This window comes from Labrus bergylta, chromosome 11, assembly GCF_963930695.1.
Source record: "Labrus bergylta chromosome 11, fLabBer1.1, whole genome shotgun sequence".
NCBI lineage: Eukaryota > Metazoa > Chordata > Actinopteri > Labriformes > Labridae > Labrus > Labrus bergylta.
The window spans coordinates 13,624,010-13,641,765 of NC_089205.1; the positions used below are offsets into that span (position 1 = coordinate 13,624,010).

A 17,756-nucleotide genomic window follows, 5' to 3' on the forward strand; every position below is an offset into this window, starting at 1 on the left:
TTTTGAATTTTGAGTGGCATCTCATGGGACTGTTTCTTTCGTAGCAGACGCGTGATATAAGCTGTCGAAGGAGTTGTTTTTCCTCTTCCAATAACTGTTTTAGACGACATAGTAAAACTGGACTAAGTTTTTAAAGATTTTAAGGTGAGTCAGTGCCTAGAAGCGTCTTTTGTCTTACTTATGTCTACGAATAAGTTCGTGCTCGCTAAGTTAATGTAAGCTACAGTTAAAGTGTTTACACAGTTACTGCGTCATTAAAACTACATAAACGTGTTACTTACGGTTGAGTTGGATTAGGGAGGGTTATGTTAAACTTTAATAACTCACTTATTCCTGCTATTTGTGGAAAAAGGTGTGCTGACAACGTTGGCCTCTTAATATTAGCTGCATTTTTTTCCAGACTTGTTTTTTTCTGCTTCCAGGTTGAAATCCTTTGGAGAGAAAGGCTCAGCCAAAATGACGATTAATTTGGGCGTAAAGGCTCTTCTCGGTTGGGTAAGTTGATTATATATCTATTGTACAAATTTGAAAATAAGGCTTTTTTTTATCCATCTTTTCACACACAATTTTTATTCTCAGGTTAACAACATAAAACTGTCAGATCGAGAGTTAACCATTGACGACTTACAAGATGGGACTATCTTATTGAAAATCATCTTTATGCTGTAAGTAGGAGCGATATGTTTTCATATGTGGCCAGTGTAAACAAGTGAAGGTCAATGACTTTAGCTCTTTTCTACCCTTGCTCACCATAATGGCGGATTCTTTGATGTTTAAAGATACTAATCTTGTTGTGAACCTCTGTTTATTCTTGTTTCATCTTGACATTATCTCAGGAAAAAGGAATCTGGCACCAGCTTCAGCAGTTGTATCGATGATAACTTCCGACTCATTGCAAACTTTATTGAAAGTAAGTTTCCTGGCCCTTTAAAACATCTTTATACATGTATTTATTTTTTATTGTGATTGTGGGAGGTTAGATGGACTTAATGATTAATATAATAGTGGCCATAAGTCTAAAATTTTTACATCTATTTGAAGATCACAACATTGTAGCATAGTTCTGGATCTTTTCATCATGTTACTTTCAGTCTTTTATTTTAAAAGATTGGGTTCTCTGGCTCCAGACTTACAACTGTGCAGACTGCAAACTGAATTCTGTATTTCTTAAAATGCATTGTGTTTGCTGTAAGCCAGCACATGTCCAGACCAGAAGGAACTGTTTCCTTTGATTTTCAAATCTGTTGCACCTTTGCCACACCTCTCATGACTTGTTGGGTGTGGTCTGTTGTGGCTGTAAAGATGCCAGATAATAATGCAAGGGTGTAAAAAAAACAAAACAACAAAAAAAAAAACATGAATCTCACTTTTTCCTTTTATGTAAAGTTGTTGTTCTAGGCAGATGTTGAACAGAGCAGAGACTCACAGTAATGTTCTTTAAAATATGTTTTCTGTTTTAAGAGGATTGCAGATTTAGTGGAACCAAAGGCACTTCATTGTCTTGGGACAGCATAAGAGATGGAGTCAACCTTACAATTGAAATTGCAAAGGTATATAACAAATTTTAAAATTATGTTTACAAAAAAAAAAAAAAAAAAACAGGACCCATTCTAACTGTTTTTTTTTTTTTTTTTTGTGTTGCCACCAGGTGCTTTTGTTGCTGGTGTACCATGACATCATGAATGACCGCTGTACTGTGAACTTGCTTGACTGTGATGTGGAGGTAAACTGGGATCTGTGTATTTTTATACCTTCTATTGGTGCACACGTCAAATTCTATTTATCGTGTCGTGACTTGTGCTACCATTTAATTCTGTACTAACGTATGTGTATGCTTATTTGAAAGCGAGAGATAGCAAACCTAACTGCTTCCTTTGTGATGGAGAGCGACGGCTGTGTTAATCTGAGCAATGGACTTGATGCCTATTTGGCAAGGAGATGTAAGTCACACAGTTGCAAAAAATGTTCCTTCCACTCATAATATGCCAAAGTAACAGTCTGTGGTGTCTCAAGGAATTCAACTCCGTGTAACGAGGTTTAGTTGTTGAGTCTAAAAGTGTGTCTCTATGAATTTCAGATTTACCCGTGTCCCGTGAAATATTTGAGCAGTCGGCAACCACCTCCAGCGTGTCTACCTGTACCTCCAGTGTGTCATCTCTGTCAGATGACGAGTCCCCCATGTTCTTCCGCAAACAGAAAATAACATTTGTGGACATGCAAACTGTGGCTTCTTCTTCAGTCAGGTACCAATGTAGATACACATTTCAACAATTCAGGTCAGCTTATTGTTTTAATGACCAAAAGTCTTAGAAATAAAATGTAGCTAGTGATCCATGATAAGTCACTTGGACATTCAATAATAATTTTTTTTATCTGTGGGATGGTTTCAGCATGATTAGCTAAATGTGTTTTCTTTAAAAGACCTTCAGCCTGATATGATAGAAAACACATGTGATTGTAGTCTTTGTAATGGCTATCGTTATAGGATTTATATCATTGATATACTATATGACTTTGTCTAGTACCGTACATGCACTCCATGCAAGTTATTCAACAATACTGTATATGTATGTACGTCTAAAGGATGTCTTTATCTTTTCCCAACAGCAAGTCTCCTCTGCAGGATATCATGAACACACCTAAGTTTCAGTTGAGGAAGGTGCAAAGACAGATGATCAAAGAGAGAGACTACAGGGATGGCTTGGAGAGGGAGCTGGCCAGCAAGCTTGCACTCATCTCACAGAGAGGTAGAACATTTTAGTGGTTGTGTTTATATAAAATCCTCTTTAGTAATGGGGGAAACTTTTGGTGCCTAAGTTTTGTGGTTTCTTTTACAAGTCAGAAAAACATATTGAGTATACTACCAAGAGCTACGGAACGTTTAGACTACAGTTTTAAAAGTGTTTCTTTGAATTAACTTTGCCTCACACTTGATTTCTTTCAGAGTCACAGATTAACCAGCTGCAGTACCGCCTGGATAAGCTCAAAGGAGAGCAAGGTGACCAGGAGCAAGCTATCAGGGATAAAATCAATGAGTTTGAGGACAAGAACAACACGTAAGTACCCAGCAACAGGGGTGGGGAGTTAGAACATTTTCTATACTCTTAAATTAGGCCTATTTATTGAGGCATGGCAAACATATTAAATCAATTTCCTTCCAAAGAGATCCCTTCATTTTTAGTTTGAGAATTATATTTACTTCTACTGCTAGACGTCCACATGCTACTTTTTTATGGCTCAGAAAATACACTGTTCTGTTGTTAATTGAGCTATAAGTGAGATGGGCTGTATACAAATAGGATGTATGGCTATTGATTGAATTAATCTAACTTTTTGAGAAAATAACACAATTTCATACCATAACTTTAAGGAATTTTAAGTCAACGTCATTAAAAAATTGTTTTGCTGTTCTTTTTCCTGTCTTAGGTTACAGATGCGTCTTAATGAGATGATGAAGCAAAACAAAGACTTCAAGAGTACCTCCGCTCTTATGGAGCGGAAAGTGGATGAGCTGACAGAGGAAAATGGTGTGCTCTCTTCCCAGGTAATGCCATTACACACAAACAGCATTTTTTATCAGCAAGCTTTTCCGAAACTAGGTCATACAAATACACTGTTTTTACATAATCTTGAGGGAGGCTTTCTGTTTTTCACACAGATGAGAGCAGTGTGTTCACAGCTGGCTGTCTATGAGGCAGAAGTTGGCAGGCTGTCAGAATCCCAAGCGTTTACTCAGGAGGAATGGCAACGCAAAGAAATTCACCTCGAGTCTGAACTCAATGAAGTTACAGCTCAAAAGGTAGATATATCCTCACATCAGAAAATGTGTTGGCACCTGTTTGTGGTCTTTGTAAATCAATTACAAAGACCACAGTTAAGATTGCAGCCTCAAGAACTACTTGCAGTTGCATTTATGAGCTTTGTGTTCATTCTGCATTAAGAGTATTTAATGTACTATCATTCTCCTTATTCAGGAGCTTCTGACAGAACAGATCCAGATCCTCCATGGAAAGATTTCCTGTTTGGAGGATGAAATAAACAGGGCCACCCAGGAAGAAGTAGGAGAGAACATGGGACCAGTGATCGAGGTAAAGTCCGCAATCCTATGTAAAGCTGATGATTTAATTATGAAAACTTATTTCACAATAATTTTAGAGTTCAAGCATTTCTTGATTTAAAAAAAAAAAATATATATATATATATATATATATATATATATTCTGGATTTAATAGTTCCTAATGGCCTTTTGTATTTCTTTAACACTCAGAGAGAAAAGTTTGAGACTGAAATAAACAGTTTGAGGAGTGAGTTGGAGAGCACAGTTGACTCCCTGAAAAAGGCTGAGGTGGACGTTCATGCCAAAGCACAACAGCTTTCAGAGTATCAGCAAGAAATTTCTCAACAGAAGGATCTCCTCAAGCAGCAGAAGGCCGAAACAGAAGAAATGCTTGAAGCAAAAGATGAAATTCTTGATCGTTTGCAAAAGCAGATCACAGAACAGAGAGCCGTCCTGCAGGAAGAGATCCAGGATCTAAAGCTTCAGCTGCAGCAAGCTGAGCAGCAGAACATTGAACAGATTTCAAGACTGCAGGAGCAAATAACTGCTTGTGAACAAGATGTTGAAAAACTAAAGGAAATTAAGAAAGAGAAGGAAGACCTTCTTCAACAGACTGAGGAAAGAGTTAAAGATCTTGAGACAAAGTTATCTGCTGCAAGTTCTCTCTTGGCTGATAAAGAGCAACATATTACTGGTCTTAGGGAAGAAATTGACATTCTTACAGATGAAACCAAAACATCTAAAAATGAAATTCAAGCCAAAGAGGAAAAGCTTGCTGAATTACTTTTGGAAAAGTCTTCTGAGCAAGAAATCCTTAATAATAAAATACAGATTTTGACAGCCAAAATGGAAGAACTCGACTCAACTCTCAAACTGGCTGAGCAGGAAATCCAACTAAAGCAAAACCTCCTGACTAAAACCCAAGAAGAAAATATCCAACAAAGAGAGGGACTCCAAAAACAGATTGTCACCTGTGAAGAGGAGGTTCAGAGGTTAAGCCAAGAGATTCAGGTAAAAAATGATCAGCTTGTTGTTCTGAGGAATGACAGCTCTCTGCAGTCTGAATTGCTGGAGCAAGAGATAATAGGTCTAAAAGGCCAACTAGAAAGTCTGAATGAGTCTCTCAGAAAGGCTGAGGTACAAGTTCAGGCTCAGGAGCTTTTGCTAAATAAGCAGGAGGAGGAAAGTGCACATCAGGCAGAGCTCCTGAAGCAACAATTGTCTGCTTCAGAAGAGAGGATAGAGAACATGAAGGAGGAGATCAGGACTAAAGAGGAACAGATGAACACATTGAATAAACAAAGTTCCGAACAGTCAGAAGAACTACATCAAGAGATCCAAGATTTGAAAAAAGAATTTGAGACTCTTAGTTCATCACTAACAAAAGCCGAGGAGAATTTGCAATCAAAGGAAAATCTGTTTGCTGAACAGCAACTGCAGCGCACCCAGGATATTGAGACACTCCAGATGCAGATGAAAGCATCTCAAGATGAGGTGAAGAGGCTAACGGCAGACATCCATGCAAAGGAGGAGAAGTTAATTCTGCAACAGACAGAGTCCTCCTCACACTCAGAAGGGCTACAGAATGTAATACAAACTCTCAGGGACCAAGTTCAAAGTTTGAATGAATCTCAGAAAACTACAATGGAGCAGTTACAGGCTAAAGGAGACCTGTTGTCTCAGAAAGAGACAGAGATTTCTCAGGAAAAGGATACATTTCAGAACATGATGAAAACCTGTGAAGAGGACATAAGAGGGCTTAGGGAGCAGATCCAGACTAAAGATGACCAGCTGACCACCTTAAAACAAGAGGGCTCCAAACAATCTGACAAGCTACAAGAAGAGATCAAATGTCTCACAAAACAACTTGCCGATATGGGCGAGTCTCTCATAAAGGCCGAGGAGCAGGTTCACACCCAGGTAGCTGTGCTTTCCAAACAGGAAGAAGAGAATGCTCATCAGATGCAGCGTCTGTCAGCTTCTGAAGAAGAGGTGAGGAAAATGAATCTGGAGATCCAAGCAAAAGAGGAACAGATGACACTGCTGGAGACTGAGAGCTCAGAGCAGAAGGAGCTACTAAATCAAGGGATCCAAGATTTAAAGAAACAGGTTGAAAATCTTTGTTCCACTTTAGCGGAAGCTGAGGGAAACTTGCAATCCAAGGAAAATCTGTTTGCTGAACAGCAACTACAGAGCACCCAGGATATTGAGACACTCCAGATGCAGATGAAAGCATCTCAAGATGAGGTGAAGAGGCTAACGGCAGACATCCATGCAAAGGAGGAGAAGTTAATTCTGCAACAGACAGAGTCCTCCTCACACTCAGAAGGGCTACAGAATGTAATACAAACTCTCAGGGACCAAGTTCAAAGTTTGAATGAATCTCAGAAAACTACAATGGAGCAGTTACAGGCTAAAGGAGACCTGTTGTCTCAGAAAGAGACAGAGATTTCTCAGGAAAAGGATACATTTCAGAACATGATGAAAACCTGTGAAGAGGACATAAGAGGGCTTAGGGAGCAGATCCAGACTAAAGATGACCAGCTGACCACCTTAAAACAAGAGGGCTCCAAACAATCTGACAAGCTACAAGAAGAGATCAAATGTCTCACAAAACAACTTGCCGATATGGGCGAGTCTCTCATGAAGGCCGAGGAGCAGGTTCACACCCAGGTAGCTGTGCTTTCCAAACAGGAAGAAGAGAATGCTCATCAGATGCAGCGTCTGTCAGCTTCTGAAGAAGAGGTGAGGAAAATGAATCTGGAGATCCAAGCAAAAGAGGAACAGATGACACTGCTGGAGACTGAGAGCTCAGAGCAGAAGGAGCTACTAAATCAAGGGATCCAAGATTTAAAGAAACAGGTTGAAAATCTTTGTTCCACTTTAGCGGAAGCTGAGGGAAACTTGCAATCCAAGGAAAATCTGTTTGCTGAACAACAACTACAGAGCACCCAAGCAATGGAGGCACTTCAGACTCAGATGGTGGCATCTCAAGATGAAGTGAAGAGGCTAAATGCGGAGATTCTTGCTAAGGAGGAACAGCGAATTCTGCTGAAGACTGAGTCCTCGTCACACTCTGAAGGGCTACAGCAGGAGATTGAAAATCTGAGTCAACAAATAAAAACTGTGACCACTTCTCTTGAGCTAGCCAAGGACCAGGTTCAAGCCAAAGAAGACATGATGGCCAAGCAGGAACAGGAGAGCACTTTGCAGATTGAAGCACTCAGAAAGCACATTTCCCTCCTTGAGGGGGAGGTTAATCAGCTGAGGGAGGAAATGCAAACTAAAAAGGCTGAGGTAGAGATCCTAAAGACACAAACTTGCAAGGAGTCTCAGGAACTACAGGATGAAATACAAACTCTCCAGGTCCAAGTTCAAAGTTTGACTGAATCTCTGAAAACTTCAATGGAGCAGCTGCATGCCAAAGAACACCTGCTCATTCAGAAAGAAATGGAGATTTCAGATGCAAGTTGTAAATTTCAAAACATGGTGAAAACCTGTGAAGAGGAGATACGAGGACTGAGTGAGCAGATCCGGACTAAAGATGAACAGCTGACTACAATAAAACAAGAGGGCTCCAAACATTCAGACATGCTAAAGCAAGAGATGGAATGTCTTACAAACCAACTAGCTGATATGGGTGAGTCTCTCTCAAAGGCTGAGGAGCAGGTGGAGACTCAGTTAACTGTGCTTTCCAAAAAGGAAGAAGAGATTGCTCGTCACAAGGAACTTCTCTTGGCTTCTGAAGAAAAGGCTAGGAAGATAAAAGAGGAGGTACAATCTAAGGAGGAACAGATGATGCTGCTGAAGACTGAGAGTTCAGAACAGTCAGATTTGTCACACCAAGAGATCTTAACTTTAAAGATGCAGCTGGAGACTCTTGGCTCCTCATTGAAGAAGACCAATGAGGATATACGATCCAAGGAAGATCTGTTGGCTCGACAACAACTTGAAAATACTCAACAGAAGGAGGCCCTCCAAGGTCTGCAGGAGAAAGTCAAACAAGTGGAGATTCTGCAGGAACAGATGAATTCACGTGAAGAAGAGATTCACAAACTAAGAGAATCACAGAGTGAGAAAGAGAGCCTTCTTCTCAGGGCTGAGGAGAAGCTTCAGATCCTCGAGACAGAGCTGTCTGCTGCCAACACGCTTCTATCGGATAAAGACCAAAATCTGGTCACTCTCAGGGAAGAGGTTGCTGCCCAAGCTAACTTGGTTCAAAAAACAAAAGAGGAATCTAAAGCTAATGAGAAACAGATGGCTGAGATTAAAGGGGAGAGCTCCAGACAGACAGATTTTCTGCAACACGAGATCCAGGATCTAAAAGGGGACTTGGAAACGATTACTCAAAAACTTCTGGCCAAAGAACAGATGTTACACGAAACTCAACAGGAAGCTTCTCGGCAAATAGAAGTCCTCCAGAAACAGCTTGTCTCAGTAGAAACAGAGACCAACGCTGCACAGGAGCTACAGGTTGAAACTTTAAAGGAAAAAGAGGCTCTTGTTCAGGAAAAAGAAGCACTCATGTCCCGGATACTCCAGGCTGAAATGGGCCGGAAAGTTCTTGAGACACAACTTGAAGCCACAGTGGTTGAAAAAGAGAGACTGTCTCAAAACATGCAAGCTACGGAGCGGGAGAACCTAGCTTCTCGTAAACTGGAATCTGCGCTACAGAAGGAGCTGGTATTATTGAAATTGGAAAAAGACAAATTATTGAAAGAGAGAGAAAAAGCTGATGAAGCTGAGACGCAAAGGCGTGACCTGCAGGAACAGCTCTCGGCTAAAACAGAGGCTGCCGAACACTACAAAGCACAGGTTAGTGTGTCCACAAACACAATTCAGTTTCACTACTTGTATTGTTGAACATATCATTTAGATATTGGAAAAACTTTTCCTTTGCATACTTGATTGCATTATCAGACCATCTCACAAGAGTACTCATTGCTTGATACTAAAATGTGTTTTATGCTGATGATGCCACAGATGGAGAAGGCAGTGAGTTTCTACAATAGCAAGAAGCAGCTTCTGCAGGAAAGCCAAGATCAGGTGGCCGAACTCAAGAACTCCTTGGAGGTTAAAGAGCGGGAAGTCAAAGGCGTTACCATGGAGAACAAGATACTTCAACTGGATCTGGAGAAGGTCCAAAACAATGAGAAGAAACTGAGTAGCACAGTGGCCAGTTTGGAGGCACAGGTTAGTATTGTTTATAGAAACATTATAACTGAATATAGAGGGCATGAACACACAACTGGAACACTTAGTAAAGAAAAATGACATTTAAGTCCAAGAACAGCGACAGAAAACTTGCATTTCATGTTGAAGTGTATCTCTGTATCTTTATACATTTAGCTGGCCTTTGCTGACCGTAACCTGCGAGCACAAAATAAGATTCATGGAATTGAAAGAAGTGCAACAGAGGCCTGTTACTTGGAGATTCCCAGTGGACACTCAAGTGTTCATACTAGAGCAGAAGTGAGGAGGGTCATGAGCTCTGACAGCCTGGACCAGAGCTCTCTGGAGGACTCCCTGAACACCACAAGGTAAAAAAACATCTAATGTTTCTCTTTCTTTAAGGCTGTGACAATCTTGCTATGTCATCAAGAAACCTTGGATATTGAGGGCAGTGTATAAAGACAAATCTGACGTTAAATCCGTCTGCCAAAGTTTTTTTTATTATTGTTCCAGTTCTCTATAAATTTACAACGTAATCCTTTTGTTGATATTGAAATAGTTTGATATAAATCTACATAACTAAAATTAATCTCGACCGAGCAAAGGAGGTTGCATTGATTTAATGACATTCCTAAATATGGCTGTTTTTGCCTGTTCCTCAAACAAAATAAATCTTTAGAAAAGTAAAGGAAACAATGTGAGTTGCAAAGTAGGAAAATGTGATTGTAATCTAATACTTTCACTTGTTTCTTAACTCTGCAGGAAACTGTCTGCACCTGGTGAATCAAGCACACCGCTTGTTCGCAGTTCGGAGCGCTTGGCATCCAAACGTCAAGGCCTGCAGGCTGAGTCACTAGAAACCCTGTACTTCACACCAATAAACAACAAGCAGATCAACAGGTATGTCCCACTGTTGTGGCAGACTTGGTGTTTCATACATTACACTTTAAAGCGGAGGGTGTAGAAGAAGAGGGTTCTTTAAAGCTTTAAATTGCTTTCTTCCTTGCGTATTCTGTTATCTTGAATTTTATTCTAGTATATTGTATTGTATTTTTCGTCCCATAGGACTGGTACAGAACACAGAATGGAATTTGATTCGTCCTGTAAAAACCCAACTTCATCTGTCAAACGACGCAGGACCACGCAGGTTATTAACATCACCCTGACAAAGGTGGAGGAAACTCACTTGCACTCTAATTGCATGTTTTGCCATTTCACAAAAATGCACAGTGTTGAATGCGCTTTATTTGGGATATCAGAGCTGTCTCTTTCTTGTCATTCATATTTGGTGTAATAGATGAGGACATTATCTTTCTAGTTTAAAACAAGTTACACTTTACTGGTTGTTGCAAGCACTTCTCTTCTCATTACATGGCAGTAGTTTGAAAAATCATTCAAATGTTTGAACTCTTGAACTGTAGAAAACTCCGGGCGGCGGTGGTGACTGTGATGAGACTTTCTACAGTCTGGCTTCAGCACGCTCCCAGCCAAACCTCTCCGGTGCCCACTCTGCCCGACCTGTGTCTACAGAGCTGTTTGAAACTCCTGCCAAAATGACTGGCGCAGCTAGCGACCAGCTCATTGGTCTTCCAGGGTACAGAAGGAGCACAATTCACTCACAGTGTAAGTGGACACACATGGTATGGTTTGTAACATAGAAGCAGGGCTGCAACTGACAATTATTTTTTTTTACTATTTATGAGTTAGCTGAATATTTTCTCCTTCAATTCGTTGGTCTACAAGTACACCTGAAAACCACAAAAGGCAGATATCAGGATTTTTCTTCTTTGAGAAAAATGTATTATTGGCCCATGGAATATTCCCGCATTCTCTATTTCCATTATCTTTTTCTCAATAAAAAAAAACAAAAAACTGAAAAAGCAAGACTTGGGTTTGAATTCAAACCCAAGTCTTGCCGTTCGGTCAACAGCATGTGCATCTAAATATTTTATTGGTGCAGAGAAAAGCTCAGCAATTCCACTAAGATTCAGTTCTTGAATGTCTTGACTAAATGCTGGGTTTTCAAGGGGGCCCTATCTAAAAGTGTATGTATTGTAAAGGATCCCAGATAGGTTATAAGATTAACTTTATTGTCCCAATGGGAAATTTGTCTATACAGTGTCAGCAACTTATTATATTTCAAAGGGTCTGTGTTTAACTTCTTGCTTATTTTATTTTTATTTGACTGTCTTCAGCAACAGGCACATTCTGTGTGGGGGCAGAGAACGAACCAGATGGTGGACCTGATGATTGGATGAGGCTCGCTGAGCTTCAGGCAAGGAACAAAGCCTGCCTCCCTCATCTAAAGAGCAGCTACCCTCTGGAGTTTGATGTAAGTGGAGGAGAAGCTTAAAAAAGCACACACTGCAGGCATAAAGTTGCATTTACACACATTTTCTTAATTGGCAGTCAGAATGATACTAAATTTGAAACTTTTAATACATGGGGATGGCTATAGCTCCAGACAAGGATTAATACATAATGACCACTCTTAAAGGCGAATATCTGAGGATTAACTTTGGTGCACCATCCCCAAATGGGTTTGGTAGGAAAACTACCCCCAGACAGATAATAATAATTAATAATACATTTTATTTATAAGCGCTTTTCAAAACTCAAAGACACTGTACAATAGTACAAAAACAGAAAGAACAGCACAGTAAGGACAGACTAACACATTGCAACATTCCACACAAATTATAAAGAAAAAAACAATAAAGGTAAAACTACAGAAAATACATCACAATCATGCATTAAAAGCTTGTTTAAAGAGGTGAGTTTTGATAAGTGATTTGAAAGTAGGAGGGTCGGTGCAGTGTTGAATGTGTGTAGGGAGTGAGTTCCAGATGGAGGGGGCAGCTATGGAGAAGGCTCTGTCCCCCCCCAGGTTCGATGCTTGGTTCTAAGAGGGGGAGATAGCAGGTCGGCTTTTGAAGAACTAAGGCTGCGTGCAGGAGTGTGAGGGTGAAGGAGAGCCGTGAGGTAGGAGGGGGCCTGGTGGTTAAGGGCTTTATGTGTGAGGAGAAGGATTTTGAAGAGTTTTGGATGTATTGAAGTTTATTAAGGACTTTGGATGATGTGCCGAAAAGGATGCTATTGCAATAGTCGAGTCTGGATGTGATGAATGCATGGATTAGTGTTTCAGCAGCAGAAAATGATAGTAGTGGACGGAGGCGAGCTATGTTTTTGAGGTGAAAGAAGGCGGTTCTTGTGAGCTGGGTGACGTGGTGGTCAAAGGAGAGCTGGCTGTCAAAGATGACTCCAAGATTGCGGCTATGAGGGGAGGGGGAGAGAGTGGAGTTGTCTGTTGTGAATGGAATTGGTGAGGGATTTGGGGCCGATGATTATTATGTCCAATTTTGCATAGTAGAGAGAGGAAGTTGATGTGCATCCATGTTTTTATTTCATTGAGGCAGTTTGTCAGGGTAGAGCAGGTTTAAGTGGTGATTGAATTAGTGGAGATGATTAAAGCTGGATGTCATCTGCATAACAGTGGAAATGGAGACCATGCTAGCGGATAATGTTACCAAGGGGGAGCAAGTACCGAACCCTGGGGGACGCCTTGGGACAAAGGAGCTATGGAGGAGGAGCAGTTTGATAAATTGACTTTCCTGTTATTAACAATGAACACAATATACCACTAGTAGAGAAGTGGTGGTCCAACAATCCGGAGCTATTTAGGCTTCAATGTCTAACTCACGAAATGTTGCCAGTTGGGAAACATTTAAAAGCAGTTTAAAATATGTTTTAAATTATTCAGATTTTTTTCTTCTTCATATTTTCCTCTTGGTTTAATGAGTTTCCTCCTTGTCTGTTCCTCTAGGCGGGCAATGTCGGTCCTTACCGTTTCACAGATGAAGAACTCCGTATGGGCGACCCGTCTGACACAATCCGTCGGGCATCCATGATGCCCGGCCAGCTGCAAGACTCTCTCACCTCCCATCGGCATTCGCTCATGTTAGGACACTCGGCAGCAGCAGCCAATACTCGCTCACACCGTCTGTCTTTGATGCCAGGACAACTGCCATCTAGAACTGTCAGCTCCTCTCAGCTGAGAAGCCCGAACGGCTCGAAGCGGTCTGCATCTACTCTGTCTGTTCATCAGATGTCACCAGAGGTTGGTTTGCATTAGCATGTATTGGGACACATGATACATTCTGTGTTACTTATTGTCTGAGCCACAGTGACTACAGTATATCTCATATTATCTTCTATATTAGCTTTTAACAATGTATTTAAAGGCTTTATATGCGATTTTTCACACTTAAACGCAATAGAAATCAAGTATATCCTCTGAAAATAACTCTGAGTAATGACTGTCTACAATGTGTGTAACACCCGAGTCCCACTGTCTGTGACGCTTTCAGAGTTTTCCGAGTCCTATCTTCAGTTTGTTTACATCATCGGGACGGCCGGCTGACTCCTCCCCTCGTGTATAAAAGTTGTTTAATTGAGGGACTAGAGAAAAGAACAATAATATACTGTACTCACTGCTTAATTGAATGTCACGTAAGCATTTCTAGATCACGCTCATTTCAGGTAAATTTACATGCAGTGTGAAGATACGAGCAGAATAAAGATAGCTAGCATTAGCATGCTAACACAACAATGCAGCACAAGTTGTTTTGGTTTCATGCTGGTGCTCAAAGGCGACATCTGCTGGATCAAAAAATCGCATATAAAGCTTTTAATCTTTACACTTTTCCTTCAAATGTTTGAACTTTAGTCCTCAAGACTTACTGTTTAACAAAACCTATTGTTACTGTACAGTGTATCTTTGTCATAATATCTTTGCTTGTCTCTGTAATTCTCTCAAGATCAGAGCATAAACATGCTCGTTTTCCAGTCATTGGACATTAGAAATGTTGTAAAATGGTTTTAAGGTTGTTGTTTTTTTGGGGGGGAAGATACATTGACATGTTTATTTCTCACTCTGTTTGCCTTTCTTTTCCTGAAATGTGAAATGCCTTTCCCTTTCCCTGTCTTAACACAGAAAAAGGTGAAGGCCAGCTGCTTCCCCCGTCCTCTAACTCCCAAAAACAAGAACGTGATCAATGGGTCGTCCAGCGCTCAGCTTCGCCCTGCTCTAAGTCCCGTGAGTGAAATAAAAAAGGAGTCAGAGTCAAAATAGTTATCTTCATTTTGTCATGTAACCCTTACAGCATGTGTTATTTTTGTTTTTCTGACACTTCAACAGGCTGACCGGAGACAGTCTATGATGTTCTCTATCGAAAACACCCCTAAAAACAGTAACTACCTGAAGAAAGGGCTGAACAAACTGCGTGGCTCCACTCGAAAATCTCCAGGCAAAAGCTCTAAAAAGTCTCCTGCTCAAACATCCTCTCGTAAGAGCCAGGAGAACAAACCATCAGGAAATCCTCGTGCTAGGGTCGGAGGGGCCGGCAGACTAGGCAGCTTCAAGTCACCCCAGGTGGCAACTAAAGGACAGAGAAAGTCTCCACGAGCAACCAGCTCCACTGCGAAGTCCCCTGGGCTGACTTCAAGTGCTCGCAAGGTACGAGACACACACAGAAAAATCCATTCAGGAAATTAAAAGACACAAATAATCATGTTAAGGTCGGCTGTGGAGTTTTCTCCTTCAGCACGTCATATGCACATGTAACCATACTCCTTGTTGTGTAGTAGCAGCAGGTCTGATGGAGAATCTCTGTCAACTGATAACCTAACAGCAGCAGATTATGGAGATTATGTAGTTCACTTACATGTCACCCTATTACAGATTTAAAATGTTAAAGAGAAAGGAGAGCCTGTCTTCCATGTGGTTTTCCACCATGCAAGATATGATAATAGCCTAAATTGTTCAACTTTTTGTGTGAAAATATGGCTTTATGTGTGTTTGTGCCTTCACTGAAGACAACTACAGTATACTATACAGCTGAGCCTTGTCATAATCTCAAAAATTGTATTTTAACAGAAATACACACTTAATTAAATGATAAAATTCCCTTGATCAATGTTAAAGGCTTTATATGCCTAATGCTAGTGATCTTTATTATGCTTGTGTCTTCACACTGCATGTAAATTTACCCGAAATGAGCGTGATCTAGAAACGTAGTTAAGCAGTGAGTACAGTATGTTATTCTTCTTTTCTCTAGTCCCTCAATTAAACAACTTTTATTCACGAGGGGAGGAGTCAGCCGCCGTCCCGGCGATGTCAACAAACTGAAAATATGACTCGGAAAACATCACAGAGAGTGGGACTCGGGTGTTACACCCATTGTAGACAGTCATGACTCACAGTTATTTTCAGAGGATATACTTGATTTCTATTACATTTAAGTGTGAAAAATCGTATATAAAGCCTTTAATTGTTGAACTAAGTTAGATAAAGTAGAAATACTGCACAATAGGCAAGAGGAAGTGCTTGAAAGATGTTGCTTCATAACATCTCAGTAACTGCTGAATTTGGATGCTGTTTTTTTTCCAGAAGCATGTGACTATAAATGAAGAAAATTTTACAGGAAGTCTTAAAAGGTCAATATTATTCAGTCCATTTATTTTAAATTTAGCTTTTGGGTTGTTGTGTCTTTCCACTGGCTGCTTTACCGGTCACAACTTTATGTCATAACTACTAATGGTGTGTTCATTTCTTTATTATCACATAAAGGGTGTCCACATGTCTCTGTATGTACCAACACTACACACTGGCAGCACTTGGTTTCAGCTTTAATTAAAGGTTTTAGTAATTGGTTTTCTTCTTACTATTTTTGAGATCTTATGTTTATTCCATTTTTTTTTTTCTCCACAGATGATGAGCAGGATGAAGGTGTGAGGACTGGTTTCTAAACTGGAGTGGTGATCTTTTAAGGTTCTACGTTGTATCAATTTTTAACAATCACAATCGCTTTTTCATTTTATTGTATATCTGGAGTTTTTAAATCTTGTTTTAATCTGTTTTTTTTTTTTTTCTTCTCTGTATTATATTTACATGTTTGTCAATAAAAAGATTTCAATGACGCATTGTGCCTTTGAACTGAACATAGCCCCACGGATAATTCCATAATTAGCTCTATAAATCAAATGTTCATGGTACTCATGGTTATAGTTGGGAGCCGGGTAAAAGCAGAGTCTCCTCTGAATCATTAGTGGGTTGTTCAGAGCAAATCTATTGAACGCATATAAGCAGAAACGATCTTACAAAAATTGTTTTCTAATTGAGCAAGCTCATTCTCCTTAAACTAACAAATACAAAAATTGCCACGTGTGATATTTAAATAAACAAAACATGATTCATTTATTTTTATGGTTTTTTATGGACTTCATAAGATTTGTATGTGTGTTTTTAAAACGGTAGTTGAACATCTGCATAATGTCAACATTTTTCTATTTTAAAGGTAATCAGCGCTCGATTTTTGATGAAGGTTGGTTAAATGCGTCTTCAGTTATTCATGAGAGCAACCCATCCGGGTACTTTGCCCAAACGATGCCGGCCCCGCCCCTTTCCGGGTGAAATCATTCCCTCTGAATGAATGTCTACCGATTTAAAGTCTTAAAAAATGAAAACCGTAATTTTAAACTGCAAGTATGAGCCTAAATCTGATGACCAGTGATGTAAACATTTAAAACATGACATTTCTGAACAGAGATCGGCATCATAACGGAATAAAATTAACCATGTACCTGAGTGTCTGTTCAATCTCTCTGTCAAACTGCTCTAACGAGTCATCAGAGGAAACTGACTTTAAACACCTGATGAGTAATTATTAACCGTGTTACCTGAGATGGATCCTTATTTTTAAATATGTATTTGTAATAGTTTCTAACAGTGTTCATAACTGTAATGGAGATGTTATAAACGTTTATTTTAGAGAAAAGAGGACAAACTCTGAGTTATCAGCTGATTTAGTAAAGAATAACACATGTAAAGTCCCCTGGATGATATTAAAACATTTTGTATTCATACGTGAGTGTAAATAATGATGAGTGGGGCGAGACGAGGTGTTATATCGAGCTAGAGAACTTTTTATTTTGACATTTATTTTTCAGTAAGAGGATTTGGTGTAGTGTTCCTTCATTTAGAGACATTTTCACCAACATATTTATGTGACGTGACAGTTTTAACGTTGTTAATACGTTAGTGAGTGAATGTGTGAAGAATCTGTTCAGACTTCTCTTCTGCTTTAAAGCAGGAACATGACAGCGGTCCCACAATTTACCACTTTAATCCTCTCTAGTTTCAGTCCAAACACACAGAGCTCTTACCCTCCGGTGTCCTTTGTAAATGAAAACCCGATACTAAATTGTGTTTTTAATAGTTTGAAGTACAAAAAGCTTCGCAATCGTGTTTAATCTCACGGTTTCCAGTGTTTTCTAATCTACCGCTGAAACACTCTCAGGGTTTATTTTCACCGAAACGGGGGCGTGGTCTCTCTGGCGAGCCGGAAGTGACGTTCAACTGCGCTTATGAAAAGAAATTTGTCGGATGTCAAAAAAAAGAGTTACTTCATACATGAAAACGACAACAATGACTATAGATTGGGGTTTATATTTTTTTTAATTAAAAAT

At 39.9% G+C, this 17,756-nt stretch overlaps 1 protein-coding gene across 1 annotated transcript; it reads left to right on the forward strand.

Moving 5' to 3' along the window:
* The first annotated feature begins 31 nt into the window (after nt 1–31).
* On the forward strand, nt 32–17,153 carry numa1 (nuclear mitotic apparatus protein 1). Its single transcript, XM_065960180.1, has 24 exons — nt 32–144; nt 423–495; nt 580–665; nt 837–910; nt 1,462–1,550; nt 1,649–1,723; nt 1,847–1,940; nt 2,078–2,243; nt 2,608–2,747; nt 2,945–3,056; nt 3,427–3,544; nt 3,659–3,799; nt 3,975–4,088; nt 4,269–8,873; nt 9,042–9,251; nt 9,408–9,598; nt 9,993–10,130; nt 10,296–10,401; nt 10,652–10,853; nt 11,426–11,562; nt 13,054–13,347; nt 14,224–14,325; nt 14,428–14,745; nt 16,000–17,153. Exons 2-24 carry the CDS (start codon nt 457–459, stop codon nt 16,021–16,023), a joined length of 7,575 nt encoding a protein of 2,524 aa, XP_065816252.1. The 5' UTR covers nt 32–144; nt 423–456; the 3' UTR covers nt 16,024–17,153.
* The last annotated feature ends 603 nt before the right edge of the window (nt 17,154–17,756 follow it).

Coding starts and splice junctions, on each gene's coding strand:
- numa1 (XM_065960180.1), top strand. CDS start 457: ATGACGATTAATTTGGGCGTAAAGGCTCTTCTCGGTTGG. Junction 4,089..4,268: donor ACATGGGACCAGTGATCGAG/GTAAAGTCCGCA, acceptor TTTAACACTCAG/AGAGAAAAGTTTGAGACTGA. Junction 10,131..10,295: donor AACAACAAGCAGATCAACAG/GTATGTCCCACT, acceptor TTCGTCCCATAG/GACTGGTACAGAACACAGAA.